At 39.5% G+C, this 20,801-nt stretch overlaps 1 protein-coding gene across 2 annotated transcripts; it reads right to left on the reverse strand.

Moving 5' to 3' along the window:
* Nucleotides 1-3: 3 nt before the first annotated feature.
* ocrl (OCRL inositol polyphosphate-5-phosphatase) lies at nt 4-20,559 on the reverse strand. Of its 2 annotated transcripts, XM_080901131.1 has the most exons (24): nt 20,119-20,559; nt 19,527-19,605; nt 14,705-14,796; nt 14,324-14,362; nt 13,871-13,984; nt 12,005-12,172; nt 11,672-11,915; nt 11,382-11,555; nt 10,396-10,497; nt 10,183-10,297; nt 9,878-9,994; nt 9,393-9,574; nt 9,066-9,177; nt 8,154-8,263; nt 7,699-7,834; nt 7,466-7,576; nt 7,222-7,387; nt 6,681-6,916; nt 5,941-5,964; nt 3,891-4,010; nt 2,966-3,050; nt 2,642-2,769; nt 2,426-2,537; nt 4-2,006 (listed from the first exon to the last, which is right to left on the reverse strand). In XM_080901131.1, the coding sequence occupies exons 1-24, from the start codon at nt 20,159-20,161 to the stop codon at nt 1,882-1,884; spliced, it is 2,934 nt and encodes a 977-aa protein (XP_080757257.1). In that variant the 5' UTR covers nt 20,162-20,559; the 3' UTR covers nt 4-1,881. The 2 variants fall into 2 exon arrangements, with proteins under 2 accessions (XP_080757257.1, XP_080757258.1); XM_080901132.1 differs by lacking the exon at nt 5,941-5,964.
* Between the last annotated feature and the right edge of the window lie 242 nt (nt 20,560-20,801).

A 20,801-nucleotide genomic window follows, 5' to 3' on the forward strand; every position in this document is an offset into this window, starting at 1 on the left:
AGCTTTATACACAGTTTTATTTCATTTAAATAAATTAAAAATAAAAAAAAATATCTGAGAAGTTGAAAACAAATGTATCCTTGTGTACCTTTGAACGTACCTCAGTTTTGTGACAAAACTGAAAAGAGGAACAACAATGAATCCACACACTGTTAACATCAGTTGGTAGAGTGGAATAAGACAACACATAAAAATCAGAGGGTGGTGATTACACTGATTCTTCTGTTTGACATCATGAAGCTTGTATTTCTACAGACAAAAATGAAAGGTTGTTGTAAAACAGTTCTCCCAAATCTATATATAAAAAGAAAATCCCCAAAATAATTGTTCCATAGACTCATGCCACCGTTTGGCAAATCTCAGTTTGAAAAAGGCCAACAGAGGATTTTGAAGTAAGGATGTTAATAAGGCAGAATGAGCTACTTCAGACCAACAGTTATTTATACAAGAGTCACGATTGTCAGCATTTTCACATTGCATCATGTGTATATGTCGTCTGCAAAGGTCCTGGGGCATGTGTGAAAAAACTCTGGTTTTTCTGGCATCGTGGGTAAATTATTACGTCATTAATGTGAAAAGCTTATGGGTTAAACCGTTTCAGAGGAAATGGGCCTTAGAAGTTCCTTATTACAGAGAATCAGCTGCAGAACAGAATGGTCCTCTGTGGCACAAAGACAGGCAGCTTCCTGCAGAGTAATGAGCCATTAAAATCTGCTAATTTCACACCCAGAAAATGCTGCATGAGTTCAAATGAGAACATTAGTCTTTTGGATTTACCCTAAGGGGACAGAACTGCCTAAAAACAATGAATAAAGAGCTTTAAGATGTGGCAAAAGTGAGGGAGAAGACATGTAAACACACGTAGACGCACACCAACAGTACCACCTTCAGGACAAACTAAACACCATCACAGATTCATACCAGCAGACAGTCAAACAACCAGGTAACAGGTAAACAGTCACTATTTACACCACCAGAAAAGAGTGAGATCTCCACCCGATTCCGATTGACCAGGAAGTTAGTGTGTTAACAGACTTGTTTCGCAAGTCAAGAGGAAATGAGGAAACTGGAGGTAAGGCTGACGGCTGAAGTTACACAAAACACAGCAAACACTTACAACCAAGAGTTTTCTACAACAGGGTGATAAAAACACGCAAGAAGACACCCAATTAAACATTTTAAAACTGAAAGTAAACTGCAGTAGAAAGTGTTCACATGGTGCAAACTTGGAGGAAAACAAAAACATAAATAAACAGTTACAATACCATGGATAAGCTCAAAGGTATCTTAATATTGTCCCCTCAGCTAAACGCTGCAAAATAAATGATTGTCATGATTTATCTTATGCATTAACATTCTTAGTGACAGATTTGCATGATCATCCCATTTCAAACTATTTTAACAATATATCTAAACATCTTCAGTCCATTTATTCAAACCTAAAGAAGTCTCTTCATTTCTTTAGTGTAAGTGAGTCTCCTATTTAGCATCTATGGATACATGTATATATATATATAGTGTTTTCACATTTATAACACTCACGGCTTAGGGGTTATTTTGGCAAGAGCACCTACATGAAGAAGTGTCAACTCTAGTCAGGAGGCACAGGTCCTTTAGGTCATCACAAAGTGCATCAGTTCAAACCTCTCCCAAATGCTTCCAAATCCTGCAACTAGTCCTATTGTGCATGGATTGAAGATATGCCAGTTCTAATAAGAGTCTTCAGTACCTTACATATTAACACGACAGTTTGTAAAAGGTAGGGTGCAGAAAAACTGCACTGGTCTCCAGTAGATGTCAAAATACCAGGTCCTTTAAAACCGAAGAGCCAGGCTGGGAATCAGCTCCAGGCCAAACTGACACCATAATTAACCCTCAATGTTACTCCTCATCTCCGGCCATTAGGAAACCCAGAACAAAATCGATGGCTTTCTGGCGCTCGTGTGACGTCTGCCTGCCCACAAAATTGGGAGGTGGTCGAATGAGAAGGCTGGCAAAGAGGGTAGCTAAGGTAAAAGAACAGGGGGAAAAATGTCAGTGATTGAGATTGACCGCAAATAACAGGTCAACATTTAACATACAAAATGCAAATTTATTAGTTACTCACATTATGCCTTTTAGGTCACAAATGTTTAATCTAATATATGGTTACTATTGTATAAACTCAATCCAATACTGGCATTTTATTATATGAAGGCCTGGAAGCTCCGTCTCTGATTTGGTTACAGCGTAACTGTATTGTGGTGCACAATGTAATAGTTTATATATTTAACAATTTTAAAATTCACTGATTTGTGCTCTTAATTTGAAAAGATTCAATTTACTTAAATTAATATTGTCCTACTGCTAATTCAGAACTAAGTGGTTGTGATGGAAGAATCTGCTTAAATAAACTCTGTATTATGATATATGGAGATGACCTTACCAAGGAGACTGGCTGTTAGATTGTTGTTCTGTGAGTGTTTGAGAAGTTCTTTCAGAAAGGCCATCAAGTAGCGAAACACATTGCGGTGAGCCCGGGGCAACTGGGAGATCAACTGTCAAAAATCAAGGTCAGCACAGAGATTAACCACATCATAAAACGAACTGCACTCATCTGTACATGAACACGATGCCTCACTCTTTATAAATCAGACTGTACCTGTTTGCAGAGGCGGGTGTCGTTAGAGCAGTCTAGGCACCGTTGGTAGAGTTCATAGCACACCACTGGCTCTGGCAAAGCCTCCAAGAAGATCAGCAGTGCCTCAGCCACAGAGTGGTTACAACCAGCTACACCAACAGTTAAGAAAATTCTTGTAGGTCCATATTTTCACATAGTCTCTGAACTCTGCTCCTGCCTGAACGTCTTACTATCAGCTGTAAACCAGCTGACATGGATTTTAACACTTATTGCCATCAACGGATCACAAAAAAAAAACCCTGTTATGTAATCTGCTCTGCTTTTAGAACTGGCTTTATAGGATACGGATGGAGTCAGGGATGCTGGTGTCCAGACAGTCGATGATGCTCTGCAGCTCCTCCTGTAGGCCTGGTGTCTGAAATAAGTCCTCCTGAAAGACAACCAGGGACAAATGAAACAGACTGAAGGTTTCTGGCACTCCACCCACTTCCAAGGTGCATGGAGCTGAGAATAAAGTTTGAAGAAGCCAAAACACGTTGGTTAAGCCCTTTGTGTCTAACTCCTATAACTAAAAGGTCCTATTTATTGACTTCTTTTCCAGTCTTTTCCCTTCAGAGAAAAACAGACAACCTATATATGTTTGCCATTACTCAACAGACCATCTATTGCACTCGTTAATTATTCTACAGGCCAAAATAAAGAACTCAGAAACTCGAGTTATCTGAAAATGCACAAAACTAAGCAGGATCAAGTTTTTCCTCAAACGGATGATATTTTAAGATAATGGTTTCACGGGAGACTGTTTTACAAAACACTGCACAAACGTATGAAACATTATCAGTAATTTCAGGTTATTCTAAGATAACAGTACCATTAGGTTTTTGCTCATCATTTGTATTTGTTGATGTTCCCTCTCTAAAATGCTGTTTTTCAGTGTGTCAGTGGCCTTTTCAAGCACACAGACATTCTCCAAAAGAGACCTATCATGCTAAGCTACTCTAGCAGAGTGCAACAATAATACTAGTAATAATAATCATAATAGTAATAACAACAATAATAATAACAACATCATCCACCTATAAATAAACACAGTATGTCCCCTTTAATAACATTATTTATCAAGTATGTCAATGAGGGGTAATGTTAGCTTCAGTTGGCAATAAAGAAATGCATCAGACAGTAAGCACTGCAAGAATTTATGTAAATCTAAACTCTTTCCTAGAGGTGAAAAAATGTTGGCATATCCAGAAACGAGCTGAAGCTCTCTCACCTGATCACAGGACTTTGTGTAGAGGTGGTTGACCAGAATCCACACCTCCTTGGGGATCTTCAGAGGTTTGTCCTCAGTACCGGCTCCATCCACCATCAGGAAGTTCATCTTGGACTTTTCCTGTTTGGACAAAAATCAAAATGTCTTATTCTGACAAACAGTAGCGGAGTACTACTGTCATACAGTGTTTATACCGATTTGATCAGGTGTAACACATAATAATGGTTTCACATGAAAAATCACATCCATTAGTGTAGCAGTGAGGTCAGTATCATCTCTGGAGACTTGTATGAAAGCCATTTTACTCAGAGCTGGATATCACATCCTTTTTGTCACTGAAAATGGATCCCCAAGACTCACGAGAGACACCTAAAAATAACCCCAGCTACTGAGCCTGCACATGAGGGCAGAGGAAACTGGAGAGCAGCTGGGAAGATGCTAACATACAGAACTAATGTAATATGGTGTAAGAAGTATATTTACATTGTAATTAATCTTACAGCGATCAAGGCCAAAAAGCTTTTACATAAAACGCATTACATTGCGCCAGTGTCAAGAAAATGGAGCATGCTTATATTCTAAGTGGTTCTCTGTTTCCCATTTTCACTCATCAAGTCATAAAAAGGAAGAGGAGGTCTGCAGTTAGACTTCATATGAATGTCTCAGCTTCAACACTCCCTCTCATTAGCTTCAGTCATGTGCATAAAGGAGCTGTGCAGCAAGGCAAGCCTGCTGTGAAATGAGATTTAGTGTGTCTGACTTTCACCAGGCTGATGTTTCCTCTCTGCTCTCAATGGCCCATGAAAGATTTAATAGGCGACTAACCCCCCCCCCCCACACACACAATCACACTCAGAGTATAACCAAACTAAAGCTTTGTCTGGTCTCTGATTGCCTGTGGATTACCAAATGCTGCCTGTGTCAGGGCTGGGAGATGTGAGACGAGCACACACTGATTCACTTTCTGATTAGCTTCTAAGGGTGTGTACTGATTAATAATGGTAGCTGAACAAAAATAAAGGATACTTATACTTGACTAATCGTTTAAAATAATCCTTATTTACAGTATACTGAGCACTGACGCAGTCCCTCGGCTTCGCCTGACAGAACCCAAAGCTGAGTGCTTCAAACCTGCATTCATTTTAATGACCACCAGGGGGCGACTCATGAGGTTGCAAAGAGACTTCTAGTTGTATAGCTGTAGCTTCCTCGCTCTGTGACACCAGCACACACTTTTCTGACGACTTTATGGGCTGAGTCACTAGTTTGATGTCCATAAAAACATGTAGAGTTAGAATGGAGGATTATTCTGATTATCTTTATTGGCTAATGAATTGTCAACCACAGGTTGCTAAACGGCACTCGGTGTCTACGGTTTCCCAGTTTAAGTTTTCAGTTTCAAAACACAGAGATTTCAATGATAAAAACACTCTGTGGCTTCATAATCAAACTTCACATCGTTTCGAGACATCGTTTCAAACAAGCTATTTAAGCTCCATTCATTTTCAGTCAGTTTTCTTCCGATTTGCTACCCATTACAAACAGATTCGTGCAGCAGGTGGCTGCTGTCTTGGTAAATTATTGAAAAGAAATTCTCTTTCTCTCTGACATCATAAAGATCCACTAGCAGAAAAAACTGTCTGAATCTTTATAGCCGTCTCAAACCTGGGATTTTGGCTCTCAGTGATTACATGCAAAGTCTGAAATGCCGACACAATTCAGGAGCTGGACACAGATCTTTTTTTTTTTTTTCATTAAAAATCACTTCTTTTCATGATCAAAGATTAATTTTATGTCCACTGGCAAAAAATGGTTCACCTCTGTGAAATCTGCTGTGTTATAAAGCTGGAAAAAGTTCATCCTCATACATAACACACATTAATAATGGGACTGACCTTTATAGTATAGGAACCAGTTTCTATATATAACATAAACAAAGAGGGAGATTAATAATGCCCCATAAAGCTGATAAAAGAGGTGGTCTTGTATCTCAACTTAAAGTGACCTTGTTGTGCCTGATAAGTGATCAGTATCCGTGTTAATATTTTACCTTCTCCATGTAGCTGTCCTCTCCCTGAGCAAGAAGTCAGCCCACAGCCACAGTGAAGAGGTGGAAATGAATGATCAAGGCAAGAAGAGGCGATGAAGAGAAACAAAGGAGGAAAGAAAGCAGAGAGAAGCACCAGGGATAAACAGAAAAAGTGTCAGAAAAGTGACAGATTCTGGATTGTTTTGTTTTGTTTGTTTTTTTTGCACAAATCATTTGATCAAATCAGTAGTGCAGCAGGAAAATGAAAAAGCTTAAAGTAGAGCTAAAGAAGTACTCCGTGATAGTAGTTCTACATCCCAAACCCAGATCAGATTAGATCAAAATAGCATAATAGAAGCAGACAGAGGAAATCATGTAAAGTTAGAGGAGTCTATTTATGTGAAAGAAACTAAAGTGGGTCTAAGCTGAGCCAGTCTTTCCTTTTCTTTAGGAGCTCCCTTCCTATGTTTTTGCCACTTCCTTGTTCCCTTGGCCCCTCATAGCCAGAAATATAGTTTGAGATATTTTACAGTCTCCAAATATAGGCTCTCTCTGTGACTGAGTTTACCCTACGAGACAGAAGAACCCCTAATGCCTCCTAGCCCAGGGTTCAGGTTGTTAAAAAAACCCTACTCTATCTGCTGTGTGCAATCAGTTTGAACAAATCTCAGGAAAATATGTCTCTGTTCACTAATCCTATCTGTTTACACTGTACTAAAAGCATCAGTCTCTTCAAGATTGCCAGACTAGCTTCCTCTTACCAGGTCAATGAGTTTGGTAATGGGGATTTCTCTGATGGGCTTCTTCATGCGGCACAGAGTCTCCAGCGAGGTGCCAAAGCAGCTGGGCAGGTAATTGCCTGAGATTGTAATAAAGTAGTCTTTGCCACGGTCCAGATGAAGCACCAGGATGTCCTCTATTTTATCTTCTCCAGAGTTGAGCAGTGTGACAGAGTCTTTACTGACATACACCTCCAGATAGATCTCCAGGGTCTCATCTGTTCAAGACAATAAGGGAGGATTAGTGCAAACTCTCCTGCAGGGAAAACGTGTTTTTAACTGTGCCTCAATGATCTACTTTTTACTTATACGGGGCATAGAGGAGTGGTAAACTCATTTTTAACAAAATTAACATTAAGTGCATTTAACAGCTAGTGATCATTAAAAAAAAGGATACAACGGGATGCATTCAGTACCAGTTGTTAAACTACTTCACAGATCTTGGTTATAGGTCTAAAATTTGAACCAACAAGATTAAGGAGTTTAACAAAGTAAGAGTGTTACTGGGATCTATGGGACTCACTTGGATCCAGCATTCCATCACTGGGCTCAGCTCGCAGCCAAGGCTTGCAATACTGCGAGTCATTAAGTTTGGGGATGAAGGCGAAGTGACAGGGTACCTGCCCATCATTTTTTATTAGGAAGCGCTCCTTCTGAAGCTGCCTGAACTTGACATTCTCAAATGTAAACTGCAGAGCAAAGGAAGAGAAGCAAGATTATATTAAGAATAAACTTAAGAGAGACCCATAGTGTAACAGTACTCTTACCTCTCTCCTGCTTAGAGAAACAGATGGAAGGCAGTCATTTTCCATCCTGTCCATTGCTCGAACAATCTCCTCAAACACCTTCTTGTGGCGCTGCTCATCTACCACCTTCACCTGTTACACAAACGCATGAATGCAAATATTAATGTAACTTTTATTCATGCAATAGCATTTGTTTTGTGTAAAAAACATGAAACGCAAGACTGCCAGCTTTATGCGACTGCAGAGATCCTCACCCCTATACTAAAGAGGGAGCTGACGGGCTTGTGATCGCTAGTTTGCATTCTCATGTGACTCCGGTATGCTAGCTGCTGGACACTGCTGCCCCTCCACAGGATTCTGTCACACCAAGCTGGGACTCTGCACTTCCCACTGCAGGAAACAGGCACAGTTTCAGAAGCAGAGTCAGAAATCTCACAAATACAGTAATGCTGACACTGTATGTTAGTGTAACAAAAAGGCCGGGGAAAAAACAGTGTAGTCAGGATTCAAGATAAGATATTTTATTCAAGAAAAACAGAACACCACAACCCTTTCAACCCTCACACTGTAGTTTAACATGGCTTATATGTATGATGACCTTTGGTTACTTTTTTCTATGAATAGCAAATTTGGACAAAAACAAACAAAAAAAACAAAACAAGAAAAAGCTTCTGTGTTTGCTATATTCAACAGAGGGACGTGGCTTTACCTGGAGTCCCATCGATCAGTTTTAGGGTCAAACTTGTATGTGGGAATGAAGGTAATATCCCCTTCCATGAAGTCTGTGAAGGCCTTCTTTGTCTGCCTCTGAACGTTCAGCTACAAATTAGAAACAGGAAAATATTGTTTATTCAAAAAGTCAAAACAGAGCTCATCTGCTTGGAAATAAATAGGCGAAAGAAACTGAAAGATTACACAACCTGACAGTAAGTAATACCAGTGTTTGACAATCAGCTTCCCTTATTTCTTTTCCCAGTTCATATTTATCAAGAAATACTTTGTGTTTTAATTTTTCCGAACTTAACAGACAGGATGACATCTGACAAACTGCAAACATAAGCACAGTCTACTTACCAAGATAAGCACGGTTTTATTTACATACTAAGAACTGAACAACTGCAGATAAGAATCTGACAAGGATAAAATGAAAAAACACCCATAGGTCACTTTATTATCTGCACCTTGCTAGTATCAGGTTGGACCCCGTCACCTGCACCAACAACCATGCCACGGTACAAGTCACTTAAAATAAAATAAAAAAAAAAAAAAACACCTTTCTTCCCTACTCTGATTCTCAGTTTCAAAATCAAGTCCAAATCTTTATCTATGTATATCTCTATCTATCCATCTATATTTAGTTAGATATTTGCATTGATGAGCGAATGAGCATCTAATAGTGGCCAGTGAGTGGACATTTTTAACTTCTTTCATGCTTGTTCCGAAAACGTTAAAATTACAAGCGAGGGTAAGAAGCAGTGAGGGAGGCATTTTCCTGTTCCTAACAGTAACAAAATAAAAAAGAGGAACTGTCCCTGCTTTTAAATGTTAAAAGGCAGCCAAAACAGTAGTGAGATTTATGTCAGTTTCACAGGAAACATTGAGCAAGGTAACAGTTTCTTACCTGATCATACTCCTGAAGCTTCTTTAGATCACCCTGAACAATGAATTGTTTGACGTCAGCAGCATCGGTAATAAATAGACGATAGTTTAGGTCCCCGAGCCAGATTACAACACTAAAACACACCAAAGAAGCAGAAAGCGCTGTAAGTAGCATCTTGGTAATGAATATGATGATTCAGAAATCAGAGATTTATAATTTCATTACAAAACTGGTTATGTAATGAAACTGTAACAGACTAAATTAAAGGAGTGGTAAACAAAACCTAAGGCTCACAGTAAAGTCATCCACTGCACATTATTTCTGGATGCGAATGACTGAGGCACTCACTCGTGCTTGACGATGCTGAGAGGAGGGTAGTCCAGTAAGTGGAAGGTCATGCGTGCACATATGTCTTTATAGTCCTGATTGCGGCGCTCAAAGTCTTCCACATGTGCTGCTAGATGGGAATTGACGATGCAGAAGCTAGTGTTGTGGAAAACAAACCTCACTGCTACGCCTCCTTTGTTCCCCTGAAAGATAAATAAAACAAGAATGACTTATTGACACTCAGGTAAATAAACCCAGGATATCAATGCAAACTGCAGATAACATGTTTAGTATTTAATTAATCCAAAACAGTGATCCAACAACTTCACGTTCATTAAAAACATTACCCAAGAAGCTAAAGGTGCAAGATAGCAGGGATATCTCACAGTCAGACAGTTTACATGCTCATCATGATCTTTGATACTTCAATAAAAAAAATTTTTTTTAAAGTCATGGCTCATTTATGGTTTTCAGCCACGTTGTATTTTGTCTTAGTGTGAACATACCATTTTTCCCATGATTCCTGTCCCCACGTGCTCAGCAGCCACATCTTTTATGTGATTCTTGTACGTCTTTTTAACATAAACTACAAGCATCATCCCAACGAGTCGTATGATCCGAACCTGAAGCAATAAAAAATGAAAATTCATATTTTTACCCACCTACTCATCAATATGGCAGGATGCATGTGCAAAGGTGAGGAGTTCAACTTATTCCACAGTGTTTTCCCATCATTGTGTTTTCCTGTTGTGCTCCACATTAGGGCTTCACTTTTTAGTCAACTCATCTTTTAGAAAGTCTCTCTGCTCACCCTCTTGTACTTGGCTTTTGAGTGCAGGCTTCTCTCCACAGCATCGACCCACAGCTGCTCTTTGGATGAGTCCATGTAGAAGAAAGCCTCAGTGCTCAGGTCCAATTCTTGAAAACTAGAAGCATAACCCAAATCATCACACTTACAACCTGAGAATAACATGATATGATTTTTTTTTTTTGCAACAAATGTACTGTATGATTTCTTACTGACCCAAGAGCATATATATCTGGAGGTTCAGGGTCACAGCCGAGCCACGGTTCGAGGCTGCTGTCTGGAGACTGGCCGTTCACATTCCACGTACCTGTGAAAAACCTAGGAAACATGCAGTTTATGTATTTAATGCCAACAAAAGTAGTATTCTTCAGTTTTTGGCTTCTGTTCACTTTCAGTTAAGTTCCCAGAGTGAATTTGCTCTTGCAATCAATGCTAGTTTCTAACGTTGAGAGCCTGACGGCTCTTTTTGCTTCTCATCCGTAAACTCTGCATACTCTTTCACATGATTCAGTTTATTTTGAAAAGTCTCAACAGGATCTTGAGCTTTATTGTGAAAGGTTTACATGGAAAACAAACAAGCGGACAGCGGAGCCACGCAACGGTTTTACCGTCGTTGTTGCTAACGACAATGCGTAAAAACAGCCGCTTGTCCGTCAGTAGTGTGGTTATATTACATCTTTGGGAAGTTAAAATAGCCATCAAAACGATGAAAAAAAATATTGCTGTAAGCAGTTTAATTTACGACAACACAAAACAAACGATAGCGTAATAGGAAACAATAGACGTTTTTATATTGTTATCAGATATATATCGTTATATCGAACAGCCCTACTTCTACCAGATGTGCAGCAGCATGTTTCAGAGGCAACTTTCCACTCAGTGTTATGAAAATGGTGAAGAATCTTTTTGGTTTGTTTTATTTTATGATTTTTTTTCTAGAAGCTCAGATGCATAGAGCAGAAGTCCAGCAGACTAAAAATGGTAGAAAGAATCGGATCAATCTTTGGTTCAGACCTCATGCAGATTAAACATGTGATTTGAAGGCACACAAAAAGCAAAGGAAAATAAAAAAAAAACATCAGAGACAAGCACCTAGTGTATTTTTTTCTCATTTCTAAACTAAACTATAATGTCTAAATCATATTTTCACACGAGTTTTTTCTTCTTATCTAAACAAAAAGAAATTAATGAATTCCACTTACTTGAAGGGCCGGATATCCACATACTCGTTCTCCTTCTTGCCCAGGCGGTGTTTGATTAGGTATTCTCTCTGACCTGCCTGGGTGGAGAACATGGCCTGTCTCATGCTGTTAGTGGTGGGGCTCTCACACCAAGATGGTGGCCTGTCTGCACGGTCAAACCCTGACCTAAAACTACTGAAAAAGCAGGGGAAAATACTTTCAAACCAGCAGTATTATGGACATTTTGCTTGCTAATCAAAATAGTTTTAATGTACAGTAAATCTACTTAGCTGTGACAGAGGTTAACTTACTCTGACTTGCTGCTAGTGACTGAGGAGCTGTCTTTGGCCTGTAAGGAGGCAGCTCTGTCTTTAGGGACTGGAGCAGGCCGCGGAGGATAGGATGGAATAGAAGAAGCTTTGCGAGGAGGTAGTGGAGGGAGAGGTGGAGGCTCCCTAGAGGCAACTATGCGATTCTGGTGATTTTTCTTTTCTTCCACTTGGAAAGTGTGGTTGTTCTCAAAGCCAAAGTCTGGAACAAGTGACTGAACTGGATCTTCAGACAGAGAAAGTGAAAAACAAAAGTAAACTTAAAAAGAATTAAGACTTTTTTGTATCAACTATTATGAGTGCTTTTATTCTTACTTGTGTTATTCAGAGTTGATGGAGTGTTGTTATTAAGACTGGGGGGCACTGCACTAGTGGGTTTGGGTGGGTTAGCTGTCTTAGCAATCCTTTGCGGAGGCACAGGTACTGGAGTTCTCTGTGGTGTTGGTGTAATGGGCTCCATCGCTGTTGGTTTGGCAGGTTTGACTAAGAAAGTCAATTAGCAGCGTTAGATAGCAGCACAAAAGAGCAAAATCGAGCTTCTTAATACATGTGCCCGTTGAGATGAAAAGGATCAGAACCAAAATTTAGTCAGCATTATTTCTACAAGATAACTTAAAATAAAAATAACCTGCGTAAAATAATCAAGTGTAAAACGAAAAGAGATGTGGTCTTGGAAACAGGGGCAGAAAGACCACATTAAACATCCTGTTAAGACGAACAGCAATCACAAGAGAAACGTCATCACATGAACATGCGCCTTATGACAAGAGCGATAAGGAAAGGGTTTCTGGTACTTCTTTTACTGAAGGATATGATGAGCATTAACCAGCAAATGACGGTAAACTGGATGAACAGGTTCTGAGAAATAACAGCTCCTCAGAGTGCCACCACCATCCTGCTTCAAAATATTTGTCACAGCAAGATGTTGGTCATTGAGCTCGTAACCAAAACGCTGATTCAAAAGCCAGGGAGGATGTTTAGTTAGGGTGTGTACGGGTTAAACTCTTGGCCAGCTGGACTACATTTTCCAGCACATTAATTCTTGTGTCTCTACTGCACTTTTGAAAAACAGGCAAAAGGAAAAGCAAAAGACTTTTAAAGCCACGGTTTAAACACAAAAGCAATTAGGAAAAATCCATGTAAATTAGACCGTTTTTTAATTTACTTTGTATATAAATTAAGGAAATAACAGATCTTCTTTTACATTTATGTCACGCTATAATACAAACCACTCAAGGCATGCAAGGCCATTTCCTTGTCTTGTCTTTTTGGATGCAAGTGCACACGCTGGGTTTTTCTAAGAGTGCGTTCTACAAAAACCTGTCAGCTAAAGATGCATAACATCTATAATCTGTGTGGAACAGATATAATCATGAACCTCAGAAACAAGCAAGGGGGGAAAAAACAAATACAAAGCTTTGTTTTACAGGCAGCTGACTGGTTACTTATACGTAAAAAGACTGCACAGCTTCAAATTTAATACACTTTGACTATTTATGATTTTAAATAAAACAAACACACACATCCTGCAGTGCTTTACACGTCTCCACCCTGGACTTACGTGTACAGATTAGGTCATGTAACTGAATACAATTATCCCAGTGTTCTTAGCCAAAAGGCTGCCAGGAGTTCAACAACGGCATGTGAATTACTTCTATACATCCAGATTCCTAGAAGCTCTTCTCTCCAGTTAAGATATCCAGATAAAATGAAGATAAACTACGGATGGGTGTGGATAAGATTACTTTATTACTTCTTTCAGCACTCACAGTGAGGTGCAGATCAAAGCAAAAGCAACGCATGAACACCATTTAATATAATCTCCTCATGCTCCCAACATAACAGAGGCTTATAACATTTAAGACCTTTATGCATTATAAGTATATCTGAACACATCTGGCCACAGCTTATAAGGCTAAAACGTAAATCTAAGAGTGAAATCACAATACACAAACAAAGTTTTTTGTCCTTTATTGCTGCATTCAAAGAAGTGGGCTTACACCCATGGAGGTGGATCTGATTTCAAAAACTGAGGCCAAGTAGTCTTTCCACCAGTATGTCAGCAGCAAGAAAACACAGGAAATGAGCAAGAGGTGTAATCCACCCTTTGTAAATAAATGTTAGATGAGTCATTAAATAATTAACTATCCCACTGCTTTAGATGAAACAGTCGCGTCTTACCTACTGGTTGAGCACTCTTCACCTGGGTGAGGAAAGTCTGAGTCCGATCATCATCCTGCAGTTCCAACAGCAGCTCTGGGGCTTTTTCTCCTTTGATTCGTACTTTAACGGAAGCTTGAGCAGGAAAGAGAAAGCACACATCCTTAGACTTTGCAAACTGTCCGGCAAACAAAACAAATTGATTTAGAAGTGAACCAATTCAGCATTCTTTCAGAAAACCCTGACAACTCATGACCTGAGTGTACTACTAAATAAAGACATTAAGCTGCAGGCATGCTCTAACAATGCAGTAAAACTAGACAGGTGTTGTGTTATAATTAATGTCATGATTCACCTCTGAAAGCCTGGCTTCCAACACCTTTTTATAAGATCTTTTACACATTATATTGACTCAAATCTCATATCAGAAGAGAAAAAGAAAAAGAAAAAAAAAAAAAAAAAAAAACTACTTACGATCTACTGACAAATCAATAAGAAGAGCTTCTTCAGCTTCTGAAAGGGAAAAAAAGGAGAGCTTAAATAGTGCTGCAGGGGGGAAACTTAGTGCTGTTACAGGTATTTCTACAGTTTTTTAATGTTGACCACTGCTCACCATACTGTGACACTGTGTGGGAAATTTTTACACTTTCTCATTAGGTGCAATGGAAAAGCTCCTTTCACTTTTACTTTTGGTGCTGTGATATTGACTAAACATTAACTTCACATGGAATAGAGGTCAAAGAAAGTGAGGTGTGACGGAGAGAGCTCACAGGAAAATACACAAACGTATCCTGACTGATTATACTCAGGATATAAAACAAGAGAAAAATGGAGAATAATAAAAGGGTCACATACCTCGTACAATTTCAAACTTAGCATTGATGGGTATCGATAGCTGAGCCACTGGACGAGACACAACAGCATCAGGGTTGGCTAAAACACCCAGTCTGGATCAAAACAGTACAAACTCCCACTTAAAATCAGCTCTGTGGTGCTTAATAACACATAAGCTTAGAAGTAAATCCAACTAAAACACAAGAAACATACAGACAACCTGCAGCAATATAACCCTCTTATAACGGCCATTCTTTTGCAATTAGCAGCAAGTTTCATGCAACATTCAGTATGGAAATATTAAAGTCAACATCTGAGGTTCAATGCTGGTAGATTAGTGATAGACTATAACTATCAAGTGATTAAAACAAGCACATGCACACATGCAAAACGTATGTTTATCTGCAGTTAAAGATTAACAAACAAACAGTGTGTGTCATTCAAGTCCACTGGAGCCGCACAAGCTTTGCGTCAATAAACATTCAGCTTAATCAGCTTCAAGTCCGTGATGTGGTTTGATGTAGGCAGGCTCATTTTTTCCTTTCTAACAATTGCTGACTAACAATCGGGGTCAACACTGCGCTCAGGAAACTGCCCACGCTTCCCCTCCACTTCACCATAAGTCAAATTGCATATAGTGAGAGGAAAATGATTCAGCCATGCGAGAAAAAAAGCGTGTCAGAGGAACTCGGCGTTGACCAGAATCAACGTCTGATATTGAAAATTACACAATCGACAACCGAGAAAATCGAAAACCCCTCAGGGGAACATAAAAATACTACAATGACCATACAACACAGAACAATGAATAAAATATGTGGCGGACCTCATGATGCTCAGATTTGTCAAACGTATTTATCTGACTTTCTAGTATCCATTTCTATTTAACCAACTTTGGATGTCTAAAATCTTTAAAAATAACCTTAATCACTCTGGGTGTAGCACCTCTACTATAGCTGAGAGTATGGAAAACACTAAACTGCGGCAAATACACGATTCCTCATTATTGTAAATGAAAACAGTGAACTGGCTAAGAAGACAGAGGTCCTCACCTAATAGTTTGCTCAATAAAATCGAAAACAAAATTAAGCATGGCTTTCTTTAATGCCACGAAAATGCCTAAAAATTAATATTGATTAATATCTTTATCAGCAAATATTTTAAGCATTTATTATTAGATGTGACTGGAAATCTGATATATGCAAACTTTATGTCCTGGAGACCATTTAAATTCAAGTTTCTTGAGCCAATCATTTTAACAACCCGAATAAGTGGTGTCGGGGGGGACTTTGATGAAAGATTTAAAGATTAAAGCTGACACAGGAGCTGGTTATCTCGCTATTTCTCCCTGTAAGGACTACTTGTTAGTTTAGTGTGTTTTTTAATAGAGTTAGTTGAGCATGTAGCTTGTGTGCTCATGTGAGTGTCATTACAGCCTAGGAAGCAAAGGAATTCTAGATAATCTGCAGTGAGCTGCCTGCTGGTGCAAAAAAAAAAAAATGCTTAACAACCCAAGCCACAGTGACAATTTAAAATAACCCCACACTGTCACAACATAACCTGAACAAATGCTAGAGGTGTAAAAAGTACACAAACTAAGTGTTACACACAAGTTGTTGAGTAAACTCTAACTAGGAAGTGGTGTGGTATGTGTGGAGCAAGTTTACATCAGCTGAATGGACTTGAACCCTCAACCATATCACCACAGCCCCGCGGGCAGCATCGTCCTTATAAGTGTCCTTCTGAGCTCAGAGGAAGAGCGCCATGAAGAGTCACTCAAACTGCAGCATTCACTCTTTTAGCTGTGCTGCATGACATCTGACACTAAAAATTTCTGACTATGTTATGTTGCATTTGTTTGTTTGTTTTTTACATTTAGCCTAGGAAACTAAAATCTACAAAGAACAAAATCCAGGAAATCTGGATAGATATTTTACAGTGAAAATATAGAAACAGAAACATACTGAGGCACTCTCTCAGGTAAAATCAAATCAGGGACCATGAGAAAGCCTGAGACAGAAATTCCCCTACTTTTAAGTAAGTCTTATCTTATCATTTTACCTGAAGGTAGGCAGTAATTATTTATGATTACATGTACCACATAAAATCTATCAATTATTCCTGGATTATTTTTCTTTGTACTTCTTCCTGCCCCACTGAAGAGCACTTCTCAGATCATTCCTTATAGCTAGAGCTGGGCGATATGAGATTTTTTCATATCACGATATGTTTTTTTCATTTCAGGCGATAATGATATCTATCACGATATAAGCCAAATAACTATATTTGTAAGATTTAAATGTGCCGTTGCTCACAAGTAAAATGTGAAATAATCAGCAGCTTGTTTTTATTTAAATATTTATTTCCCATAATAAGTTCAACAGGGTAGATGTACTTAAGGAACATGAGACTTTTTTCAGATAAATAAAGGCAAATATTACAAACTACACAAAAGGCAGCCGCTAAAGCATTTAAGTTTCAAAATAGAACAAACGAAACAGACTACTAAATTGTCAATTCCACTTAGAAACAAAATATTAATTCTAAAAATAAATCTTAGTTTGTTTTACAGAAGAACAGACAAAACTGACTAACTTTTGTCAATATCAAATAAACTGAGAACTAAAAGGAAATTCTCAATCTCTCCTTGTTGTATAGCTGAGCTTTTCAAACAGTTTTAACAGTTACTTTAGTCTGACAAAAGCCGAATGACGAATTAGCGCTTCCAGTCAGAGACTGAGGCTACGTCCACACGTACACGGGTATTTTTGAAAACGGAGATTTTCCGTTTTCGTTTTAAAAAATAATCCCGTCCACACATAAAGGCAGAAATGAAGGAAAACGCTGCTATGAACATGCCAAAGCAGCAGGTGGCGCTAGATTCCTAACCGTGCAGAAATGTTGGCCAATCAGAAGTCTAGAAGCCTCGGTGGGAAAAAGTAAACAAAGCTGGGGCATAGAAGCAGAACCGAGTCGTATGTGTGGAGGGACAGTAACTGTGTGTATATGTAAGCATTTAAACACTGCAGAGAGTAGAATTAACAGTAACAGTCTTGTAGAAATTCATTTCACTGAAACAATAACGTGGCGCACAGTGTGACGCATGCACCAGTTTATTGTATTTCCAGACTTGCTTTCGGCACAATTTACAGTGCACGCTACTCTGTTTTTTGTCAGACTTGAAATAGCCGAAATACCTTCACCCTACGGAACTTCTATGGCTCTTCCGTTCGACAATCTCTCCGGCGTTGGAACCATCATCTGTTTTCTCTTCGGTCACGCTCGGTTGATTTTTCTAGTCGGCACACTCATTTCCTCCATTACGCGCTGGCTGCTTCCCAAACAAACACACGTGCGGCTTGGCACTTGTGCTGTATGTAACAAGTCACGCGACGTGACGCTGCGGCTGTGATTGGTTCGGCTCTGCGCTACTGAATTTGGATTGGCTGACCTTTTTTTTTTTTTTTTTTTAAGAGGACAAGAGCGGCGAGGTCTATCGCGATAGCTTAATTTCTCTATCGAGTAAAAGTTATATCGCGATACATATCGTTATCGTTCTATCGCCCAGCTCTACTTATAGCCATGCATCATTTTCCTTTTCTTATTGCAAGATCTATTGGTTAGATAACGCCCAACCCTAAAAAGATAATCCAACTACACTCAACAGGCCCTTTGCTAGGAACACCTTGCAAATATTTGGCTAGACCCAGTTTTGTCTTCAAAATTAATTCTTTATATACAGACACAACAAGATGCTGGAAAATTTTTGCTCCATATTGGCATGACAGTATCACACAGCTACTGCAGATATGTCAGCTTCACATCCATGATGCAACCCTCCTGTTCCAACAAATACCAAAGGTGCTCTATTGGATTGAGAGCTGGTGACTTTGGAGGCCATTTGAGTACCAGTAAACTCACGGCCATGTTAAATAAACCAGTTTGAGATGATTTGAGTTTTGTGACATGGTCTGCTATCCTGCCTGAAACACCCATAAGAAGATGGATACACTATATTCATAAAGGGTGGCCACGGTCAGCAACAATATGCAGGAAGGCTGTGGTGTGTAAATGATGTTCAGCTCTCTGTGTTTAGAGATCCTCTTCTGCATACTTTAGTTGTAATGAGTGGATATCTGACTTAATGCAGCCTTCCTGTGAGCTAAAAGCAGTCTGGCCATTCCCTTCAGACTTGTGACAAGGCACTTTTGCCCACAGAACTACAGCACACTGGATATTTTCTCTTTTTCAGGCCAAACTTTGTAAACACTAAAGATGACTGTGCTGGAAAATCCCAGTAGATTAGCAGTTGCTAAAATACTCAGACCAGCCCATCAGGCACCAACAACCACACTACAATAAAAGTCACATAAATAACCTCTCTTTCGTGTTCTGATACTCAGTTTGAACTTCAGCAGGGTTTCTTGACCATATTTACATGCCTAAATGCACTGAGTTACTGCCATATTATTAGTACCTAACCAAGTGGCCAGTTAAACTATATAATTATCCATCATCCTGCCAAGTACTCAGTGTGACGCCATCACGGCACACACCTTTCTGACCTAACAGAGTGTATTTTGAACCATACCAATATCACAGCAATTGTGGGTCAGAGATAGGAGGAAACATAAAGACAAACCCAGAGTTGGGCAGACACCTCAGATATGCTACAAACCACAGCTTTACGAGCTCTCACAAACCTAGGGTGCTGCAGTAAATGCCTAAGAGTGTTCAAATTATTTTGACAACTCATTACCACTACTTATGGTTCTCAATAAGTTTATCTACTGCTTGACAAAAATCACATTGTTTTTCAGTCATTTGGCTCATTGATACTTACATAAACTCTCCACCGCGTTCAATTAGTGACAGGAGTCTGGGCTCCTTCTGGCCAGACCTCAGCTCCAGGCATTTTACAGTGTGAGCAGCACAATCAAGGAATTATTGTGACTGAGAATGAGAAACTAGTGACTGTCACGCCAGGCTTTGTAAACTGAGATTACACTACAGATACTCCGAAGGGTTAGAACAAGCCATGCCAGTTAAAAGGTGGGCAACTTAAGGTTATAAATGAAAACAGCAGGAGGTGGGACAAAGCACGGCAGATGCTGGGTTTGCTGGTGCCAGTGCAGGTAATATTTTTAGCTTAAGGATGTAAAGGTGTAAGGATGGCCAACGTTATTCTGTACAAGTGATTTTAATTAGCGTTAATTGCATGACACTGTGCATATATCTGTGCGGTTAGCAATGAACTGGATTAAAAGTGAGCTGTAGCTACTTTATAACATGATTATTTAAGTGCACGGTTACTGAATATCTCCATATTACTGAATTACTAACGTTGCCTAATGGGCTTCACTAAAAGCTAACGTTAGCCAACAAGCTAAAGCCAAAAAAAACAAAACAAAAAATACCATAACTCAGAAAGGATATTGCCAAGCATTCCTCGCTGCATATCCCCAAAGAGGAATCCATTCTTACCGAGAGGAAATAAATATCAGTTTATCATTTGGGTTTATATCACTTCGGTGCGGACGTCAGGGCAGGGAAAGTTAAACCTCCACCCGGCGCTGCGGCCTCCTTCCGCGAAGCTTGGCTGCTAATGCTAAACGCCAGCTGATGATGTTGTTGTTGTTGTTGCTGCTGCTGCTGTTCCCGGATAGTATTAAAAATATCACAGTTAGAAACTTTAAAAAGAAAGAAGAAAACCCCGGCTCTTCTCGTGTCCCCGTGAATGCCAGAGAGCAGGTTGCACAGGCTACATAGCTTTAGCTGGCAGTTTTATGATTTAGCCGCATATGCTACAGCACAGAGTTTGATATGTGGTGGGCTCCCTCCTCCTGCCGCTCCTCACCCTGTTTAAGGACTCATCATCCTGGTTTTTTGCGGCAGTTGGTTTCGAGTATGAGCTTAATAACGCCATCTTCTGCCTCGGAGTGCAATGCTAAGTGAGTAAGCCTCCCAGCCCTGACACATATAATGAAAACCCTGCGACATCGTGTGGTAAAACAATATTATCTGCATATAATTAACTTTCCAGCTTCACACATCCTCTTTGGGGGATTAAAGATGTCCGGAAGGTGTTTTGTCCCACATTAATAGGGATGAGGTGTAA

This window comes from Rhamphochromis sp. 'chilingali' (assembly GCF_963969265.1).
Source record: "Rhamphochromis sp. 'chilingali' genome assembly, chromosome: 13".
NCBI lineage: Eukaryota > Metazoa > Chordata > Actinopteri > Cichliformes > Cichlidae > Rhamphochromis > Rhamphochromis sp. 'chilingali'.